General features: G+C 38.5%; 1 protein-coding gene across 6 annotated transcripts in view; it reads right to left on the bottom strand.

The window, feature by feature from the left end:
* Positions 1-653: 653 nt before the first annotated feature.
* The window catches only part of tio (tiptop), a 119,084-nt gene continuing 97,861 nt past the window's right edge, over positions 654-21,876 (bottom strand). For 3 of the 6 annotated variants that reach the window (XM_066282002.1, XM_066282006.1, XM_066282001.1), the window contains exons 2-3: positions 4,976-5,165; positions 654-4,916 (exon numbers count right to left, since the gene is read on the bottom strand). In XM_066282002.1, coding sequence (XP_066138099.1) covers positions 1,700-4,916; positions 4,976-5,165 — 3,407 coding nt within the window. In that variant the 3' untranslated portion in view covers positions 654-1,699. Of the gene's footprint in view, positions 4,917-4,975; positions 5,166-15,645; positions 15,699-21,876 lie in introns of all 6 variants that reach the window. The other 3 variants (XM_066282004.1, XM_066282005.1, XM_066282003.1) reach the window with 2 other exon arrangements.

Raw genomic sequence — 21,876 nt, 5'->3', positions numbered from 1 at the left:
TATTTTTCAAAGTAAATAAAAGTTGTTGAAACCAATGACTTTGCGGCGTATTTTCACGCCTCAAAAGCTATTATTTGAGGGAGAAACATAATTCACTCACGTAAAAATGCGAACGAAAATATCCGTTACTCTGCAACCAGGGCGAATAACAACCTGACAAAATATAATCTGAGAAATTTTCTACACTGCCGTCACATCAAATATGCAGAATAATAAATATTTATTTTCAGTCATAAGATAGTGTCGACTCACGACTCAAATGCAAACAATAGCTGCTTTAGTGTTACTACACTGGTAGCCCTAATCAACAGAAGAAATTACCCATGCTTTAAGGCTGGTAAAGGTACTTGAAAGGTGAACCCAACCCAGAAATATCTATGATGTTCGGTTGCATGGTACATAAAAGGTGTATATTGTATGAGGTGTCTGGGTACATTTAAAATTGGCACATACAGACGAACCATTAAATAGAGCAAACGAATTTGAGGCATGATTCCATTTAAGACATTTACATATATAGAAAAATTTTACGAACGCCATTGATGTTTGTTCGTAGTTTTCTATTATTTTGTTCCGAAAATAATTTCGCATATAAAACGTATCGTGAAATATGCATATGCCGGGGTGACAAGGTGAGAAAATGAAACCAATAATTTTTAACATATATTTTATTTGAGCTTTTTGCGATCAAATACAACAAAATAATTAAATAAGTTTAAAATTTTCAATATAACATAAAAAGAGCTTTGCCGAGATTATTAGCTAATGCGTATACATCTTTTGTATTATTCAGTGTAGTATATTTTTATTGATAAATAGTCGTTTTTCCTTAAAACATTTCATGGAAGAGGAGATATTTACGAAATACGTATACTAAGTTCTAGGATCCGGAAACTCATTTTTCCAAACGTATAATAATCGTTGACTCTTTGCTGATTTCCTTTGAAAGAGGATAATTGAGTGAAAACGTAAATTTTCTCCAGAAAGGCGTGAATAATCTTGCAAAAATGAGCACCCAGACACTATAATATTTTGTATTCTTTCCAAAAACACATTATTTCTTAAACAATAAAAATAGGTTTTACCACTACGTCTCTGTAATACTTTAGAAGTTCCGGTTTAAAACCAACAACTAATTTGTTATCTTAGTTATCATTCAAAATAGACTGTCGGTCGGTTAAAGTCAAATTTAATAATAAATCCCCCTTCATGTTTCTACCACGAAAATAAATATAGTACGGATTGGATGAGATTCGCTGATTAAGAAAGCTTCAAAATTTCTTACGCAATAAGATAATAATAAGTATGAACACTCAAAATATCACAAAACAGAAAACGATTTTGAAACCTTCCCTGGGAAAATTTGACTTTAACTGGGCGTCCCGAAATTGCGAAAAGTTCATAAAATACTGATTTATACAATATATACACAGTGACTCAAAATTCGTATAACAATAAAAATCACTTGAGATTTTTTTGCATAATGCAAAGAATTTTTACAACCTTCACGACTATACTACAATCATATTACTACTGGGTTTCATTTTTCTCTTTTACGATATGATAACATCACAAAATACCGCCTGGAGGAGCGGGCTTATGCCTTCAAGACTAACAACCAGGGCATTGAAACATCCACAAATAAATTTATATTTACAACCTCCCTTTTTACAAAATAGGAATGTGTTTTCGAAAATATTTACACGTATTTACTGGACAACTGTTTGGCCAGTTCAGTATACTTGAGGAATTTCGAGTGTGGGCTTTCTTCAAAACCTCCTCCACTCGATGGACTTTTCGGGGCGGCGATGGAACCGCTACCCCCAGGAAGCACTGTTGTCCCTTTCAATGGAACCCCCACGGAGCTACCACTACTCGACGCCCCCGACGTCGATTTAAGCGTCACCGGATCTGGGATTACACCATCTTTGACAAAGTGCATTTTGGACAAATGATGCCTGTAGGCTCCCTTGGAGATGAACGGGGTGTCACAGAAAGCGCATTTCATTATCGAGTCCGGGGTCACTACTGCATCGTTACAAGCCCAGCTAAAGGCCAATATCGCTCCAGGGGTGGTACTAGCAGCACTTGAAGTGGTACTAGGAACTGAAGCCGAGGTTACAGTTGCTGGATGCGTCCTGTTGTTAGTATGAGTTTCAGTCTTATCGCACAGTTTCTGCAAGGCTGCCAGTGGGTGGCTTGAGCCTTTCTTGCCTCCCGAGGTCGTGGGACCATCACCGGAAATGTTGGCCCCTGATAAGTTGTCAAACATTGAGCTTAGAGCTCCTAAGCTACCTCCTTCGCTCTTCCTTTCACTGGTGGTACTGCGTGGTGTTCCTGAACGATCGCTGCTTGCAGGGCTGCCCGCTGAATTTCTACATGGACTTTGATCGTTTGTACTGGCCTGAGGACTTCTACGTTTTTCTTCGTCTTCTTTACTTACATCTCCATTGTTGTGGTAGCTATGCCGCTCATCTTCAGGACATTCTTCCTTTTCCTTTTTAACTTTTACAGTGAGGTCCGTATCAGATGCGGATGTTTGATCCCCGTCCTCAATTTCACGTTTAACAGTCACCTGTTCTGTATTTTCTGTATTTTTATCGGGAAACGGGCTTTTCTCTCGCTTGATATCTGGCGTGGATCTAGGAGTGCTACTTAAGGGTACCCCTGGAGGTTCCATTTTCCTCTCCGGAGTTAAAGAATCCACCCGACTGCTACCCCGCTCGGACATTGAACTGGACTCACTCCCACTTCGTTCTCGACGACTGTAATGGCTTTGCTGGTGGTGGTAAGATCTGAGGAGGTTCATAGTTTGTGCATCTACAAGGGGTTTAGTATAGTCAACACTCTCGTCTATGCCCAACCTTTTAAGGATGCTCGATCCCATGGGGGCTTGCGTATGTCCGGGGCCAGGGAATCCAGGATTTTGCCTCGATCGGGAGTCAAAACTCTTTTCAATGAGTTTTTCTATGGCATTTAGAACTGAGGGGCTGGATCCATTATTTGCTTCGACAGGGGCGCTTAATTCTTTAGTGCTGGCGTCTGATACTGAGGGTGACCTTTGTGTTGGGGATGGGGATTTATCCGAGGGAGTTTTCATTTTGCTGCGATCAGGGCTTTCTGGAGGTAATATCACGTTGTTTGACATTAGGGCACTTTTAAGGAAATTTCTTTGATTACTGGATATGCCTCCAACACACTGTCTAATATGATCCACAAACATAGTGGTCTCAATCTTGTTGCCGCATTTCTCGCAGGTAATTCTGCCAACACCGGCGGAATCTCGGAGTTTGTCCAATATTCCTCCGCTTTCACCGTTTTTAAAATCGTGCTGCGCTCGCTCGAGTTCTAACAATTTCCTAACAGGAAGTGACTTCTTTCGTTTCTCTCTGGTTTGCCTTCTTCTACCCCCGCTCTCAGTTATGGACCTCATAATGTGCTCCTTGTAATGCGAGTTCTTTACCATATGATTGCTGAGCTCTTTCAAGGAACTAAAAGCCTGATCACACACTTTACAGGTTAGTACTGCACTAACATGGCTGCTGGCCCCACCTGGCGGAGTTTGCCCGCTAGAACTTCCACCACCTCCTCCTTTGGCATCATCATGAGACCTCCACGAAATTATTTGTTCCTGTGAGATGATATTCGTGTAATGTTGCGTTTGTTGCATGTGACTAGTCATCTCGGCCAGGGACCGGAAACTTTGGCCACACCACATACATTTCAATATTTGTCTGGTTTGCTCAGCGCCCTTGCCCAGCCATACGTCCTGTCCACGCACTAGTTTCCTGGGCAGGGGCATTGTTTCTTTGATCAACATGTTCAAGTCAGATTGATTAGGTTTGTTGGAGCTGCTAGAGGACGTGCTAGTGCTGGTGTTTGAAGGCGACGTTATCATTTGCGATTGGGAAGGTAGTGGGTTTGATTGCATCGGAGGGACGGGAACGTTAACACCACAGTGTTTGGCCTCTTTCATATGAGTGGTCAAGGCAGCCAGACTAGCGAAACTCTGCTTGCACCATACGCACTTTAAAACGTCTTTAGCTTGCTCCGCCCCTTTATTGAGCCAATGACTTTGCCAGGCACTGTGCCTATTACTTGTAGAATTTCCGGGCACGCTACTGCTCATGTTTCTAAACAAATCTTCACCACCAATTTTGCTTAGTTCGCTCATCTTCTCTAACGCCTTGGTTGCTTCACTCGGAACCGGAGGAGCAGATTTAATTTTGCCGTTCCATAAATCCGCAGGATTCGCTTTCGGCGAAAGTCCTGCAGCAGCGACAGCAGCCGCAAAATATGGCAAATGTTGTGCTCCCAACCCTGGAGGCCACGGAGGAATTGTCGGCTTAAACTCCATCTTCGGTTTCCGATGTGGAGGCTGATGCAAAGAAGTGCTATCGTCAGAACTCCTTTTTCTGCTGCTTACCGATAAATCTAATGGAGCGCTACCGCCCTCGGTAGCGGGAGGAGTGCCCGGTTTACACAAGTTAACAGCATCACTATCACTTTCGTCTCCCGACTTGCTCCTTCTGCTGAAATCCAAGATTCCTTCAGCATTTGGAGAAAGATCGTTAGCATGAGGTACTAATAATCCTGGAGGGCTCGATGTGGAACTTATTAGGGGAGATACTGGCGCTCTGGTAAATCCTCCGGGAAGAGGTGAAGTCATCATCAAGCGATGAGACTGCACTGCAGCGGCCGCCGCTGCGTTGAGGTAGGCGGCCATAGCGGCACTTTGAGAAGGGAGTAACGCTGCTGGAATGGAAGGAGGAAGCGCGACTCCCACGGGACTTAACGTAGCGCTGTGCAGGAGAGCTGCTCGTTCTGCCAACATTCTTTCGCTTTCTTCAGAATGGTACCTGGAAAAGGATTGGGATTCTGTTGAGCCGCGGGAGTGGCACCTCGAATTTGATTCTCTGAAACAAACAGTACAATTACCCTCGGCTCCGACAGTTGCGATGTCAAGATAATTTACCTAATTAGAGTAGAATCGTCATTAATGCTTCTGGGACTAGTTGGAGAAGGGACATCGCCAGGTGGGGGAGACTGTCCTTCTTCACCGATGGGAGGAGGAGACGTCGAGGTGGGAGTTATGGAGCCTGTCTCCTCCTCTGCCTCCTGTTTGTCGTCACCTTCTTCTGGTGAGCCTTCCTCCCCGCCTTCCCCTGAAACAATAATAAAGGGAAATTAGGATATTTTGCAAAATATCGGGGTGGAAGGGCTGGGTTAAGTGAATTATGTTATCAGCGAAATAACTTCGGCTGGTAATTTGCAACAGAACCCGAGGTACGGACACATTAAAAAGCAGGATGTAAGCTTCCATATTTCAATATGAAACACGGCTGCTTGCGTCTTTGATAAAGCTCGGATGAGAAAAAGGGAGATTTATCGCACTTTTCGTTTTAGTGTTTTATTTATTGGCGAGAGGCTCTATGACGTAGAGATATTTTAATTTGCTTTAATTCAACTGGAAATAAATGGGCACTGCAATTAGTTTAGTTTGACTAGACAAAGGTATTTTTGGAGACGAAGTGAAAGGCTACCGAAGGAAATGAAACAAAGAATGCCTAAAATATGCGTGTTGGTTCGGTTCAGGTGAGTAATAATAGGAATGCTCCTGGTTAAAACGAAACATAAGCAGCAATAAATATCCTGCACCATCAATTATGGGCAACACCTGGTATATACGTCCTCCAAGCAATGGCGACGATGAAAAACGTGATAGTTCAAGGCGAGCAGCAGATGTCACTAGTTGAGTGATTTAGTATTTCTGCGCTACGTTGTATATTAATCTTTATTAATGTAGTCCAGTTTATTATGAACCCATATCATCAGTCATACTTTCCTTTAAGAACTTTATTCAGGATAAGTACTGAAGATTACGTTGCATATTGCAAATGGAAGAAGTACAAAACTTGAAATATCTTGGGTTTTGCTTCTGAAGCAAACGTACACATGTAACATCTCCAAGTATGCATAATTTTCAACTTTGCAAGATGACGACTCCTCGAGGCCCATCTTGCAGCTGTTGTTTTGCCGCCATCACCGAATCCTTAATTTTCCAATTTACGAGCCCGATTACTTCAGACCATTTGAAACTATTACTTTCAAACTCAGTTAGTTTGAATGTCTCCCTAACAATAAAAACGACGACTAAGACGTTTCGCGTTCCATACCTAGAATAGGACAGAGAAACACAAAAACAAAGGACAAGTAAAATATTAATAGTCTCAGAGGCTGATAGAGCAAGTTCCTCGTAAGTACGAAAGAAAGTTTATAATGAACAGTCTAAAAGACAAAGGCGATGACGAGACAATGAATCAGATTTTCATTTGGTTGTCAATCAGCGGGGTTGGTAGTCATTAAGGGAAACAAACGAGGGAATTGGATTTTCTGGACTGATAACGAGAAGTTTAGATGTCGTTGAAAAGTTTAGCGATTAGTTTCGAACGAATTTAACCATTTAAATTGCCAACCATTCGTGAATGAATTGTGTACGATGTAAAAATATTGCTATACATACATATAACGTATTTGTGGGAAAATTCAAGTGGTTCAGAAGGTAGAGCCTACACCGGCAAATATTAGGTTGAACTAAGCTGAGGCAAAAACCGGAGATGCTCTCCACTTAGTCATTTCACATCAACTTGTTAAAGGACAACTAAATACATTAAAAAAATTTTAACAGAAAAAAAAAGCTCTCACTCTTAAATACATTCGCCCTTGAGCCAATCATGTCACTTTACCACCAAATAAATATTCAGGGGATCGATAAAATATTCTTTTTAGCGCTATAAAAAACCAGATCTTTTGCCCACGTGAATGAAGCAATATTAATCACGTTTTCGTCAAAGATAGATACAATTTCTGGTCCGTCGTGACTGGCAAAATAAGGAAGTAGAAGAGGCAGAAGAAAACAATAAAAAATGTTTATATCGAGACAGTACTTATCCCTAATTTTTTCCATTGGAAGTTGTCAACTACAGGGCAGGGCCAGACAATTTAGACATTAATTTAATTTTTGCAAATAAGGCCCTACTTCCTTAAATACAAATTTTGAGTCCTTGATGTTCGGTGTATTGCGCTGCTTTTTTACGGGCAAGGGTTGTTAGATGGTTTCAAAAGGACTTTTTAAAATTTATTTTATGAAATAAAGTGAAAAAACAGCAAAAATTAAAAATAGTCGAAAAAAAATCGAAAACACGTCCCTTGCGCTTCTATCATCATCGGCATTGACTGCTCAAATTATTGAACTAAAAAAATTAACCCAAATGCTAAAACGTTGTCAAGTCAGGTTGGCGCCCAAAAGGCAACACACATATTTCGTAGGGTTTGCAGTCATTTTTCCAAATAATACTTGTAATAATATTCTGCGAGATCCGCAGGATGTGAAAGGGCAATTATCACTTCACTGTGGATGATTACAAAAGATATGTTAAACTAAATTATATATTGCGATTAATTAGCCCTGGGAAACTTTTATAATTAACGAAAGTAGTATTTAAGAAAACACATTTTTATCATTTATTTGCCTCGTTCAGAGATTCTTGTATAGCGGACTATTTCAGCAAATAAATCTAGTTATGCCGCCCTATACACCAAATTTCTCACCCTATTTCTAAATGTCTCATAAATTCTGGCGGCTATAAAAAAAAACGCCTTGTATCTCGGAAGCGAATCCGCTTAGATCCCATGTTTATACGAAAAAGTTTCTGAACAAGAAATAAGCCCTTAAATTTTTTGCCATCAATTAGGAAACACCCTAAGTAACAATAAGTACTTAAATAAGAAATTTGGACCTACTTACTGTTCTAATTCAGATTAATTGAAATAGTTAGGACGAGGAAAATCTTTTCGATTCGAAGTTAATGAGAAATTAATGTTCAGGAACAACACACTATTACTCAGTAAAGAAGCACTAACTTTACTGTTAAAAAACTTGAACTGTGAGGAATTATAAAGACACTTTTTATATGAATTGAGATAAGGCCAGCCGTGTCGTAAAATTGTTGTTTGTTGTCTAGATCTCCCCCACTCTCGTGCGGCCGGCAACCTACGACAGGTAAAGACAAACATTTACCCTATAAACTTGTTTATTTTTTTATCAGCACATTGAGCATATAGATTTTTGCCTGAGTACGGCATCAGGAAGCAACCAAAAACTCATAGGAGATAAAACATTTCCAAACTAAAGCAAAAACATCACATTCGATTTTTATATTTAACTTACATAAAATAATAATAATAATAAATTATGTAAGGGACGCACTAACAACCCCAATAACCAAACCAGAACAGCAGCAATTCCCCCTCCACCCCCCACACCCCCTCCTCACAGAATCCTACCTCCTTCCAGCGCGTTCCAAAAGAGGGCGTTCTCGTTACAACAATGAACAATACGAACATAAATCAAAGTAATTAGTATCGTTAAGCAGTTGTATCTACATGGTGAGTCGCTTCGTCGAGTCATTGGTCAGATGTTGCAGGATTCACTCCGCCTTTCGCTGCTGCCGGGTAGCAGGAATTCAACGTTGGTTTTTTTTTATCGTCAAGCCTTGATTTGTTATAGATATGTTCGTTCGTGTGTGTACGAGTTTATGCGACGACAGCGCTACCGTTAACGAGAAACGAGAACTGATCTTGTGGCTTGTTGGTCCGTTTTCCACGTTCTTTTTATTCCTGTTGGCTTTACATATATTTTGGTCAAAATTTTACCCATTAACATCCTTCGTAATTCGTAAAGAACAGGCAAATTTTTGATAGTAGATATTTGGAAACAAAAGACTTTTCTTCTACTAGTAGCGTTTCTCTTACCTGAGAACTAACTTTACTTTTCTGCCTACAGAGAAGCGGTAGCATCCGGCACCAAAGGCGACATCTCCTAAAAGGGTTCTTTTTTTGGACTAATGCATAAAACATGTTGAAGCAAACCGAAATTTTCTGAACCTCAAAAATTGCTTCGTCCTCCAGAAGGCCCAGAAATATTTTTAGATTTTAAGCCGCACTGGCGAAAAACATTATGGAGAAATTTATTTCAGACACAAAAAAGTTTCTTTCAGATTTGAACTAACGCGAATTTTAGTAAGCTTTTTGGACAATTTTAAGGCCTGCAACTCCATTTATGTCGGTATGAGTTGGATGTAGTCATTGTAATAACTGCAAACAATGGTATTTTAATGCAGATTAACGTGAAGGTAAACTCACTTAAGAGTTTTGTGGATCCTAACTTTTACAACCTTAGTTCAGGTTAATCCAGATTTATAATCGTTGCTAGGGTCCCTATATAAAGTACATTACTTAAAATTTAATGCAGATGAAATATAATGAAAACCGACTTTTTGAGAGCCTTATAACTTCTCAAAGATTAAGTACGATTAATTCGTTTTGGTACACTTACCGAGGTATCTATTATATCTAACTTAAGAACCATTCGAAAAACATAATTTACTTCCGACAGGTTGCGCCAACTAACAAAAACATCATTTTAAGTGAATGTGGGGATGAGGGGCTGAAGTAAAGTGGGTTTAATAGACATAAATACCACACATAATGCCACACTCATTTGGGCGATGAAAGTAGCGCTTTACCACTAGCGTTCGTGTAATAATCTATTACATTACTAGAATAGTACAAAGCATGTTACGAGCGAAACGAAAGTTTGCAATCGAGCTGCAGGCGAGGTCAGTAATTTTGGCGGTTGAAGTACTTAACATGCCTTTAATTACGAGTTGTGTACGAGTATAATGCTTTTTCTCGGCCTCCTGTTGGTTTATCCTAACTTTGTTGCGTCTTGCGTTTAGCTGAATAATTATTTCATTATCGGTAGCTAAACTGACTAACAGGTAAAAATCGTAGTGGAATTTGTGATGACCTGAACTCACTTTAACTAACTCGAAGGTTTTAGCCGTATAGTTGCTCTCTAATTAGTTTGAAACAAATCATATAAACCCAAACATCAAAATAATTTTGATTTTTGACGATATCGTATATAGTCTTTTATAGATTAATCACATTTATAACATTTATTCAGAAATATACGGGATTCAAACGTAATTACATAGTAGGTAGAACAGAATGTCCTGGCGATCCATTGTTTAAATTTAGTAAATTACACAGTGAGAATTAGTGAGCGAAACGAGCTTTGGGGAACTGTCGATAAAGAAACTAATTCTATAGAATGTTACTTTATTCATTTAATTAATTTATTACTGAACAAGAGAAAAGTGCTAAGGGCACAAAAGAAGAAGTCAAAAGACGAGAAGTAAGCTAAAAAAAAGCTATTTTTACTGGTTAAGATATTCTTGAAGTTTTTGAGATTGATTCATATAAAGATATAATGTGCCTGTATTGTATCGAATTATTTTCGTATATATTAATATTGATATTACTATAAGAATAAATAAACAGATTTTTCTGATTTTTTTTTTACCTAGGCCACAATTGGTATATATAAAATGGATGGTATTAGCCCTTTGTAACTAAACTATTTGAATTTATTCCAATATTCCTTCCAGCATAATAACAAACATTTTATTTGCACGAGTAGAATTTTTTATAGATCCGTGTCACATTGGTTTCCTCTTATCAGAAAACAGTTTCCACGTGTCAGCTATCATTGTCATTTACGTCACATATTACTCATTTTGTCACGATTTAAATTGACGGCCATATTAAAAAATATCCGGACAAATTCAACATGACTTGGCCATTGTATTCGTTATCGAACTTTAGCCGTATCAGAACTTTCATTCACTTTTTTCGAATCATAGAAGACACCCAGACGTAGAAACATTTATCATTTCATCATTAGCAACAAACTGTAACAAGTAATGAACGCGAACTAATGGGACCAACTGGAATCTATAATACATTTTTTACTGAACGTTTTGCTTTAAAGTGAATCAAGTGATGATAGAATTAGATATCTGCCGAGTCCTAGTCCTGCCTAGAGGCATAAGAATCTCATAAACAACAAGTAAACGAGATCAAAAAACCGTGTCCAGAGCAATTTTAATCGATCTGCATGTGAGCTATTGCAACGGCGAACAAAAAACTTTCGCAGATACCGCAGAAGCTCGTTCTTCAACGATGTTATCAACAAATTGTTCATGTTTGGGGCCGTTTACACGAAGAATCCAAGTCAGAAGCAGCCCAGCGGCCACGAACAAGGATCTCACAGACGATTCTATAAATTGGCGAAAGATCCGAATCGTCGCAGTTAATGCTCTCTCTCTCTCTCTCTCTCTCCCTCCCTCCCCCCTCTATTTCTGTCTTTCTCTATATCTGTCTCTTTCTCTTTCTTTCTCTCTCTCGCACATTCATTAACGGCAATCTGATATCGCTTGCTTTGGAAGTATTGGGTGACCCTTGCGATATCCCTGACTTTTTCCTGAACGGAAAGTTGGCAGGAAAATTCATCATCAGGTCAAACGGACAAACGAGATTATGCAGGTGGAATTGCTGGTAATAAATTAAATTCCGAAGCCATTAATATGCAACAGGGTCGGCAACCACCCACACATGTATGTCAATCGTGTAGCTGCAATCCATCCATTGCAGGAGTGCAGGTTTCGGGCACGTAACGTCTGATGGCCTGATGGGTTGGCGCCTCAGAATGCAATTAAACGCTGCCTTTTTCGCATTGTAATGAGTCGTTGCGATTCAGAGATTTAGAGTGTCTTGCCTAGCATTTACCTATGCAGGTAGTGCTACTGAAAATAATGGTTTTCCGGTGCCAAGGACGGATTAAGGACAACCAAAAAAGCGTCAAAAGCTATTTATACAGGCGGTGTTAGATAACCCCACAGGATGTCCCAGAAACAATGGTGCCAATTATTACTGGCCGATACGGAGTGAAAAAATTGTAAATTATAGGTAAATTTCATTTTATATATTATATTTATATATATGTCCAAAGTGTTAACTGCCACTTTATGTCACGTATGTATGTCGCAGGTTCGGTCGTTGTTGAAGTTGGCGATCAAATTCAAAAATATCCGAAGTAATTCAATAGGAGTCTCCATACTGGTTAAACATTCTGCGGCAACTTCTCAATTCCTATAATTTGCTTGCAAAGCAGCAGTATTTCTCCATGCCAAATGCACGATACAAGTTTTTCTACTACATGCATTAGGCCTTCCTGTATATTCCTAGCAGGGAAAAATTATCAGCATTTGGCAAAGATGTCGATCTCCTAGCTCATCCATTATCAACTACAAGGACAGACGGACAGCAACGTGAATTTGGTGATAAGTTTTTTTTAATATTGAAATGGGTGTCAACAACGTCATCGTAGTGAAGGCGATTATTCACATTATTCATTCAAAATGTTCCGAAATTCGATTTATTAAATAAAATAGCTCGGAAATTTGGCAGCGCCCCTGTTATCACGTATACTGGTCCCTCACCTCTTAGGCAACTCTAAATTGTGAGGTAACAATTTAAATATAAAATACTACAATGAAATAAAATACAATGCCAACTCTAGTGCCAAAACTCCACCTCAAATAAACGACTGCCAATGATTCTAATCTGACCACTCATTTATAACACGTAAACCAAGTTTACGGAGAATTAAAATATCTGAAATACACGTGTGATATGTAATAGAAATGTGGCGTGATTGGCCGAAGGAAATAATAAATCTTTACTTATCTAATTATAATAGTTATGCCGCCTGAATAAGTTAACCAGAGTACCTGAGGTAGGTACGTGCAATGTACAATATAATAAATTGGCACTGTATCGAAGTATCTAGGATGAGAGAGAAAATCATATTGTATCGAATTTATGCGGCTGAAATCGTACATGCACATTTAAAAAAGTTTCCGCGATATCGCATGACCATGTCTCTTTCATTATTTTCGCACACTGACAGAACAATATATGAAGAAACAAAGAATTGCACGCTAATTTTACTTCAACTAAAAAGCTCTCATCTTTTCACCTGTCTACTTGTTCATCACACCGACGAGAGAATATTGCAATGTTAGTGTGCCAAAGACCGCTACGTTGCCATAATCCAATTGTGGGCAAAATTAAATTAGTCGCCAAAATTGTCCAAACGAACATTTTCAAGTAGAGCTGTATGAGAAATCGAACATAGCTCATAAACTGCGTACACATAGGCTAGGTATGTGAACAGCTTGGATTATCCGCATATGTGTCTAGAGGAGGGTTATCGAGTCATCCAACGACGAATTTCCGACATTGGTTTTGATGCATCTCAAATGTTTATTTCTAGAAAATACAGCTCATTACGTGATTTTAGCATATATTAGAGCCTCACGAAACGCAAATAATTCTTATTTCTTAAAAATAAAATTCAAGGCGGCAACGCTGAGATGTCTTAACAAAGCGATTCAGCCGTTCGTCAGTCAAAACGAGGCCACAATGAGCCCTGTCACTCATCCGTCACCCCCTTTTCGCCCCCCACGCACCCCTCGCCATCTACCCAGGCTGATAGTCTTCTTATTACTTGTCAACCCTCACTCGTTAGAGCGCATCAACATCAAGGCTTTCGTTTATACCTTTATTTAGGTTATCTCTCGCTGCCCTGTTCTGCTTTTCCTTGGCAGGGCAATAAGAGGTTCTAATATATTTACTACAGATTTTATTTTCCTAGTTTGTACCATGCCAACCTGATAATTTATGTCTATAATCGAAAATTCGACAGTTCATTGAGATCGATGTTTTTAAAATGTACTAATTTTCACGTTCTGTACATTTTTGAAACCGGCCACGGACTTGCCAAATGCGTATTCTCCTTGTATTTAGACAATAAAAAAACAATACGTACAGTTTTCTACAGGTTACTTAAACCTCACGTAAGTAAGGTATGACCGGCAAGGTGATTTGGTTTTGCCACACGAAAAGGCTGCAAGTGTATTGTCATAGCCATATTGACAGCCGAGTCAAAGACGGGGCCATGAAACAAGCTAATGAATGCAGATGAACGAATTTGCCCTTTCACTAAGTAAATGACGATTCTTTTTCCAATTGGTAGCGATTAAAATGTGTTTTACAAATTTTCCAACTCTCTAGACTTATCAGTGTATGTAAAGAGCGGATGGAAACTAACTCCGAGTCCGAGTTTGATTCAAATACTTCAAAAACTTTAGGAATCTGAGAAAAAACATTTTAAGAATATATCTAAAACTTGACCACTCTAGCTGTATCTCAAAAATAAAGTGTCCGATGCTTTATAGGTTTATATGACAATCTCTTTAAAATGAAAATTTCTGCTAAATGCGATTTATTGCTGCAAGCTGGCTGAAAATCACGTTGGAAAAATCGTAAATTTTGCCTAAGATTGCTAAGTAGGGGAAGGATAATTGGATAAATAGGAAGAAGAGACGAGTTTGAGGAAAATGCCATTGACAGAAATAGAATTGAACCGGACTCAAGTGAGATGTTTGAGCGCATGTGAAGAGTTCAGTCTGGTAACACGCTTACTTTGGTTTCCATACTTTTGTACCACAGATTGGTTATACTCCCTTCGTGGTGTTGTGAATTTTAATGAAGTTAAAAATAACGTGAAGCTTCCTCGAGTGCTTACCAAATGTGCATAAAAATCCATTCGGATAAGGTGATGAAGACTAGTTACTGTGTCCATCCCGTAGCGTTTTCATGCACCCTATCCCCTAAACTCAACGATAAAACGACCTCTCAGTCGGACAGTGGCAACTGCAACAATTTATGCCCTATTGTCTTTCATTTGAGCGCATATTTCTCCTATAAGGCATTCTTCTCGGTGGCATAAGGTATTCGCCTTTCAGCCTCTGTGTACCGTATCTCACGAGGACCCGTATTTATGCCGGCGTTCTTCTCCTATCTAATGTCTTATCAGCAACGTCCTGTCATGGGCTTTGTTGAAGAATAGTGCCATACACCTGGGACAATTAGTTCCCGGTATTGCGAATCGTGCGACCAATCACCATCCTCAATGGACTTATAAACGCGGATGACGGACACGTCGAAGGTGAAAAATTAATAGTGAGATAGTTTACTGACCTAAGATAGCGAACGAATTTGCAAAGACCGAAGTCTTCAATTATTTCCACGCTGGGTTGTCAATAGTTCTTCGAAAACAACAATTAAATGAAACTCAATCAATCGACCGACGACTTATTCAAAAGTCTCTCAAAGTATCTTGTAATATCTGACAATCGCCTTTAATGCTTTTCCAATGGGACGCTATTCTCTAACCCAGATGCACATTAAACTATCCCATTACCCAATGACGTTACCAATATTAAATCTAAATTCTTGAAAAAAATTATTTAATATCGATTGGGTAGAGCTGTTAGTGATTTCCATAAAGAAATTTGATTTTGTTCTGAAAGGGAATTTAAGGTACAAACTTCAAGAATTGGGTCCCTAAAACGGCCTTTTATACCTGAGATTCTAGTCTTCTTGTTCTTGTGGTATTCAGCGAGTCATGATGAAAGTGTGGAGACAAGAGCTGTCATTCTTTGAGAGGAACACGTTGTGTCAATCAACGTAAATCAAGTTGTACCTTTTTTGTTCCGCGATGCGGGAGTGTAGCGATGTTGGATTATATTTCAGAGGTGTCAAAGTTCTTTATGTTAAATTATATGAAAGATAGGTAGCTGGTGAAAAAAATCGAGAGATGCATTTGGTTACCTGATCGGATATGTTGCTTTAGCTAGAAACGGTCATGGTGGTGGGAGTCTTACCTGAAACAAAAAACCGATAGTTAGGTAAATTGAAGTAACGCTGCAGTTTGCTAAGTGCCAAATTGCTGAAGTGCTCAATGTTTTGGTGGTTAGAAGATTTGCTAATAGGACCATTTCCATGGCAACAAGTAAGAACGACAGAAAATCGGCCGATTCCCGTGGAATTAATCTTCCATCAAACTACCAGTTCAAGTATAGTTTACAAGATATCGAGAATTCGTCGCCGAAACGTAGATATTAAAATTTAAAAATTATTCACAATAGCTTTTCTACAGCTCCTAGAGTTTACGAGATATTCACATTTGAGTCGCTACCGGGACTAAACTAGGAAAAAACTAATATCGCCAACTTTGTAGAAATAGAACTAGCTTGGTTTTCAAGCTAATAAGATACTGGAGGAGTTAATAAGCTAGCACCTGCGGCCAGAATAGTCTAGTGGTAACTATTTTAAGATGGGACACCCTCTGCCGACGAATTTGGACCGAACTGACTAAGCTCTAAAATTTGCTAGCATCATCACGCTATCTAAATGCTAAGTCAGAGCAATAGCCAGAAAAGGACGTCCTATAACTTGTTTATTATCCTCTTCTTGAAGAGCACAAGTCATCTGCTCATTTAGCATTACTCATAATATCCTACCGGCCTTTGTACAATATTGTCTCATTTCACAATACTTTGATGAAACCAGGGAGAGAAATTTGTTGCGCCGTCTATTTAAATGCAGAAATGTCGTTGAACTTTGTTTTCTATCAGTTTTAATGTCGGCAAGATCAGACAATTAGCCACGAGATACCGCCAATAGTAAACATACATATTTACCACCACACATCATAACTCTAATTTGGTAAGCAAACTAAAAAGAGAGAACTTGCGTAAAATACTATAAAGCGCCACAATAGCGCGTTTGCTATTAAAATAAAATTAAAATAACAATTTTCATAAGCGGTAGTCGGCACTTAAAGCGACATTCTTTATTATCGTTAAATATGTGTAAACCTGCCGCCTTTAAGGCTAAAACAATAATTATCATACAACCTTGTAAACTAATAAATTTCGACTATATTGAAACTGGGTAGCACCGCATTGCATGTATTAATACTAATCGTATTTATTACTTTACGAGCCACCAGAATTTGACTTGATAGTATCATTAATAAATATATTTCAGTGTTTTATATTTTCTTCAAACACCTCGCGCTTGTAATTCAAGGCTTTATTGTACAATGTTTAAAACCAAAACTTTATTAATAATAGCTTCCAAATGCACCATAATTCATGCGATAATAGTGTCAAGCTAGACGTTCATTACAAGTGTCCCGAATAACAAAACTAGAGCAACAACCGAAATACCTAGCGTCGGACACGACAGACCTAACAATGACCACTCACGACAAATCGTCGGCAATTACTCTCGATCAGTCCTAATGGAAAATGCTAGTTCACCAGGAAATTCGGTTTAATTAGCTTTCATAATCCGAAAAAGAAAAATAGTCGTCGGTTTGATGGACTGCTGAACAGGTGCCAGCTAGACTTCTCAGCTGTTGCTGGCTGCTGTCTAATCGAAATAATCACGACATCGAAATTCGATAGATGTGACAATGCAAAGGCAAGACGGAGGATTGGCAAAAGGTTGGGTGACCATGCATCCGTGAGCGATACGACACGTGTAACTAGCATGAATTAAAAGTGTCAACAATAGACATTTTGGAAGGCAAGAATTTTATATTTTTGAATATGAGCCAAAAGCTCCAGATTCATCTGTCAATTAAAAGCCTGTAAGTGCTGAAATTTAGAGTCTAAAGATTAGAGTCCCATAATCCAAAAATTCGAATCATCGCCGATTGCAGCTCGTTCCACAGAGATTTTATCTGTCCGTCTAACCTAAACGAATCAATTTACAATTTTAAAAAAGTTATCAAACACGAAGTTTCCTTTTAATCGGTCGTTTCCATAGAAGAAGAGGAGTTTTACTACATTACAGGCAAATTCTACTTTTAGCAATCACGGAACCTCCGTGATTACTAAAAAATAATTGAAAAACATTGAATTATAACTGCAAAATGATTGCGATTTTCCGATAATACGTTTTTTTCTATTCCGCGGATAAAAATGACGCCTTTTCCGCGCCGTAAAACAGTGATACTTTAATTAATGGTATTATTCCCACAAACCTGGAAGAACCGGATTAAGGTGGGTTTGTGCTAATCTATGATCTATGACTTAACATTCAAGATTTATGAAATTAACCCATTACTTATCCAGTTCGGTTTACACTCCCTTACCTAGTTAGCCGCCAGTATACCTTTAGTTTCAAATTAGACGTGGGATTCAAGTGTCCATCAGAATCTCCATTTTAACGGCAGGAGGAGTTTAAGCTGTAGGTATACTACTCGGCGTAAGAACTCGATTCACATGTACTCTATCTTGTTAAAAGTACTAAAATCAGGTGTTTCCTTTAATTTACGATCGAAATTATCCAAATTAAAACGATAAGCATACTAAAAGGAATGTGTTTTTTATCCAACAGAGAAGTCAAGATCACGTGATAATGAAACTTCTTCTGATTGGTCTGGTCTTAGACCATAGATGGGAACACAAACGGGTTCTGTATTTAGTATTTGCAAGCACTGGGACCAACGAAGTTAAAACGAGTTTATCTTCAAACTCGGTTTACTGATCAAATTTGTTAAGTAGTTTCTGATAAATAAATCAAGTTGGGGAATAAACTCAAGTTCATCGGTGACACAACCCCTTAATAAGCCATGGACGAGCGATATTAAGTCATAGATCATAGATAAATATCACCCTACCTTTAGCAATGTAAACAATAATTTACCAATCTGACATGCCTATTTGATTTCTCCTGCAGCCGTTGGTCAGGTATCACAACCTTTCACAATTTTAGGTCTGTATTCTCTGCTTAATGCTTCTTGTAAATCACATAAATATGAAAACGAAATCTAAAATTCTGCTCAATAAAAAATTTAAAAAATCGAATAAAATACAGGATTTGTAGGGTCTTTTTCACGCAGATTAATTGCAAAACCCGTCGCTTCGTTACTCGATTTACAACTTGGACTGATGCGACAATGAATTAATTACCTATAAAACTGGTATCTTAATATACCACTTTCACCGACACGAAACATGAGGTTTTTGGCAAAAGCAGGTATTGTCATCCCAGTTTTTTCAATAGCTCAGTGCGTTTTGGTTAGTTCAAATCAGATCGATAAGTTAAAGGTTAGTCTAGGTCAAAAAATTAGACACCTTGAGTGAGGGCTAACAAGGGGTATAAGCGCCGCAAATTGGATTCTGATCTGCAAGTTGGAAATTTCGGATGGAAGGGAAACACAGACACTACGATTAATGTAAGTTTTCGGAAAATGTTCGAATTAAGATTAGAGATACAGTAACGATTTTTTAAATTTATATATTTTATTTTATTGTTGGCTAAAATACAGCGCTATAATATGTATATGCTCAGATTTTAATCCTCCAATACTCGTTGCCTAGTTAAGGTGAAACGTGAAGATAGTTATCCCCCTCGTTAATGGTTCTAGGAGCCTCTCACTTATCACGAAATTGAGAAGGAGAATTTAACTGGCCTTTGAGAACGTCCCTACTAGACTGAGTCCGAACCTCGGTCTCCCTGTGGCCTAAAAGACTATTTAAAATCTACCATAACCCATATATCATTGCTAGTAAAAATGCAATTCAAGTTTTAGCGTCGGTATCTATTTGTGATAATACGAAGCTGACGGCAAGATTTCACAGATATTGAGACTTATAATCACACCTGAAAGGTTTTAAAACAATAATTGAGTTTCGAAGGGATAGCGACTTAGGGTCTTCCATATTCGGCTCTCAACATGGAGATCTAGGATGCCGTAGGAAATACAGAGTTGATTAAATGGAGACAAAGTTGTGTCTTTGTGAGACACAACTTTGATTGTGACTATGAGATTTTGCAACTTTTTTATTTGTTTAAAAATTTCGATTATTTTCGGAGACATTAAAAAAACGATAATTGCTATTTTATTTTTATTTTTTTTCTACTTTAAATCACATAGACACATGAAAATTGAGAATGCTTCCTTAAGCCGCTTTTTCCCGCGCTACAACAAGAAAATGTTTTTTTCAGAAATGCGACGTTTCGAGTTTTCCATATCATCATCAATTTTTTTTTTTATATGGAGAGCTGGCCTTTTTCGCACGAATTCGGCTCTTCATCCATAATTGAAAAACAACCGTATGTTACATTTGTCGATTTGCCACGTCTGGATGAAAAGTACTCATTGTCAGAATTTTAAAAATATATGTATTTTAGATATTCTGGTTGTTCACACATTCAAAGAGCATTTTCAAATTAAACTTATAAAGGCTAATAATTCTACTGATTAAATATTGGAAGAACCGCTAACGTAATTTTTAGAAAAACTTCTGTGTTTAATTTCTGAAATGGACACAAACAAACAACGCAAGTACATACAAACTATATTTGGGTGACACATGGTTGTTTTTCAATTATTAATAACTAGCCAAATTCGTAAAATTAAACCGTCAGGTTCCTATTTGGGAGAAAAATGGTGATGGTATTGAAAAATCGAAACGTCGCATTTCCCAACAGCTAGTTCGATCTTGCAGTGTGAGAGAAAGCGCCTTAAGAAAACGTTCTCAATTTTCACGTTTCTATGTAATTTAAAGCAAAAACGAAAATTAGAATAGCAATTATCGGTTTTTTTCCCGATATCTCCGGAGGTAATCGGATTTTTTTTTTATTTATTTAAAAGGCAAACTACTGCTGTCACGAACCGACCCTCTCTACTATGATCTCCGAGGTGCTCGTGTTGGGAGTCGAACATGGGACACCCTGTACATCTATCATCGCTTGACTTTAAAGACATAATTCGGATACAAACTGCCTGGCAACTCGTTGACGGCTGTAAACTACAATTATCTCCGAAAGCAAATTAAATTGGGAATTATTTACAATCCATAAAGAACAATGAGGCCGCGAATCTAAAACACGTTCGTTGGAAAAAGATCAGGAGCGCCAGCTCGCGAGTTATTTACGCTCAAACTTGTGCCGCTTCTGAACGTCTCGCTACAAATAAATCACGAATAAATAACGAGCAACAAACAAATGCTTATATTTATTAGTCGTAAAAGTTTGGCAGTAAATAGGCACATGCGTCGGCATTATAAAATTTTTCGATTCCTTCAAAGGCGACCTTTGAAACGCGAAACTTCGGTGGGTATATTCCGTAACCATTGCGTTCCCTTTTAAGTCACCCCCTGTAATTCGCTGTCCCTTACAACGACGCCAACAAAAGGAACAAGCCGAAATAAATGAAAATTTATGAATATTCCGTCGATAAATCGTTGCGTGAGACCGAAAAAGTTTTCTGACTAAAAACGTGCCCGAAAGGCCTCTAACCAAGAGGGTATTTTAAGCCAGCTGTCATAATTTGATTTAGAGCTGTCATTATCTTGCGTCACACGACGGATATACTGCTTTTTGCAGATGTGACGCCTGTACGAAGCATACACTGAGTACCAATAAATTAGGCTCCCCTGACACATTTAGATTTCACTGCAGTGACGTTATATAAAATAAGGTTTCGGACGTAAATCACGTTTAGGCTGACGTTATAAAGTGCTTTGCTTCTTTTGAGCCGGGGCGACGTAAGAGGTCGTCTTTCAAATCTGTATCTGGCAACAACGAATATTGAATTTCATCTTTCGCCTCATACCAGCCTCTAGTGCTTAAGGCACTGGGAACACCATTTCAGAGCCCTCCAACAAAAAAAAAAACTTTATTACTCTGAAATTTACTACGACAACCTTTTAATGACGTATTTACACCCGAGTTATATACGTTTACTACCTTTCAAGTGGCAACCCTTTTGTCGGAGACTTTAACAAAAACTTTACAATCTATTAGCACTCGTAAAGTAACAATAATGTAAATAAACTCTAGGTTTTGATGTTGCGGTTGATGCTTGAAGGCGATACAGGATTTTACAGCCGTTTCAGTTCGAAGTCTGTAGTAAGTTCCCGCGTAATTAGAGGTAGTCATTTCATCTTTCACCCCGCATGATCACGTAGTCCAGCGAGGCGGGAGGGGGGGGAACCCTTTAGATTTATAGATCCAGAGCGAGTGACATCGCTGGTTTCT

The sequence above is a fragment of the Euwallacea fornicatus genome, chromosome 5 (genome assembly GCF_040115645.1).
Source record: "Euwallacea fornicatus isolate EFF26 chromosome 5, ASM4011564v1, whole genome shotgun sequence".
NCBI classification, from domain to species: domain Eukaryota; kingdom Metazoa; phylum Arthropoda; class Insecta; order Coleoptera; family Curculionidae; genus Euwallacea; species Euwallacea fornicatus.
This window is presented reverse-complemented; position numbering and strand designations above follow the sequence as displayed.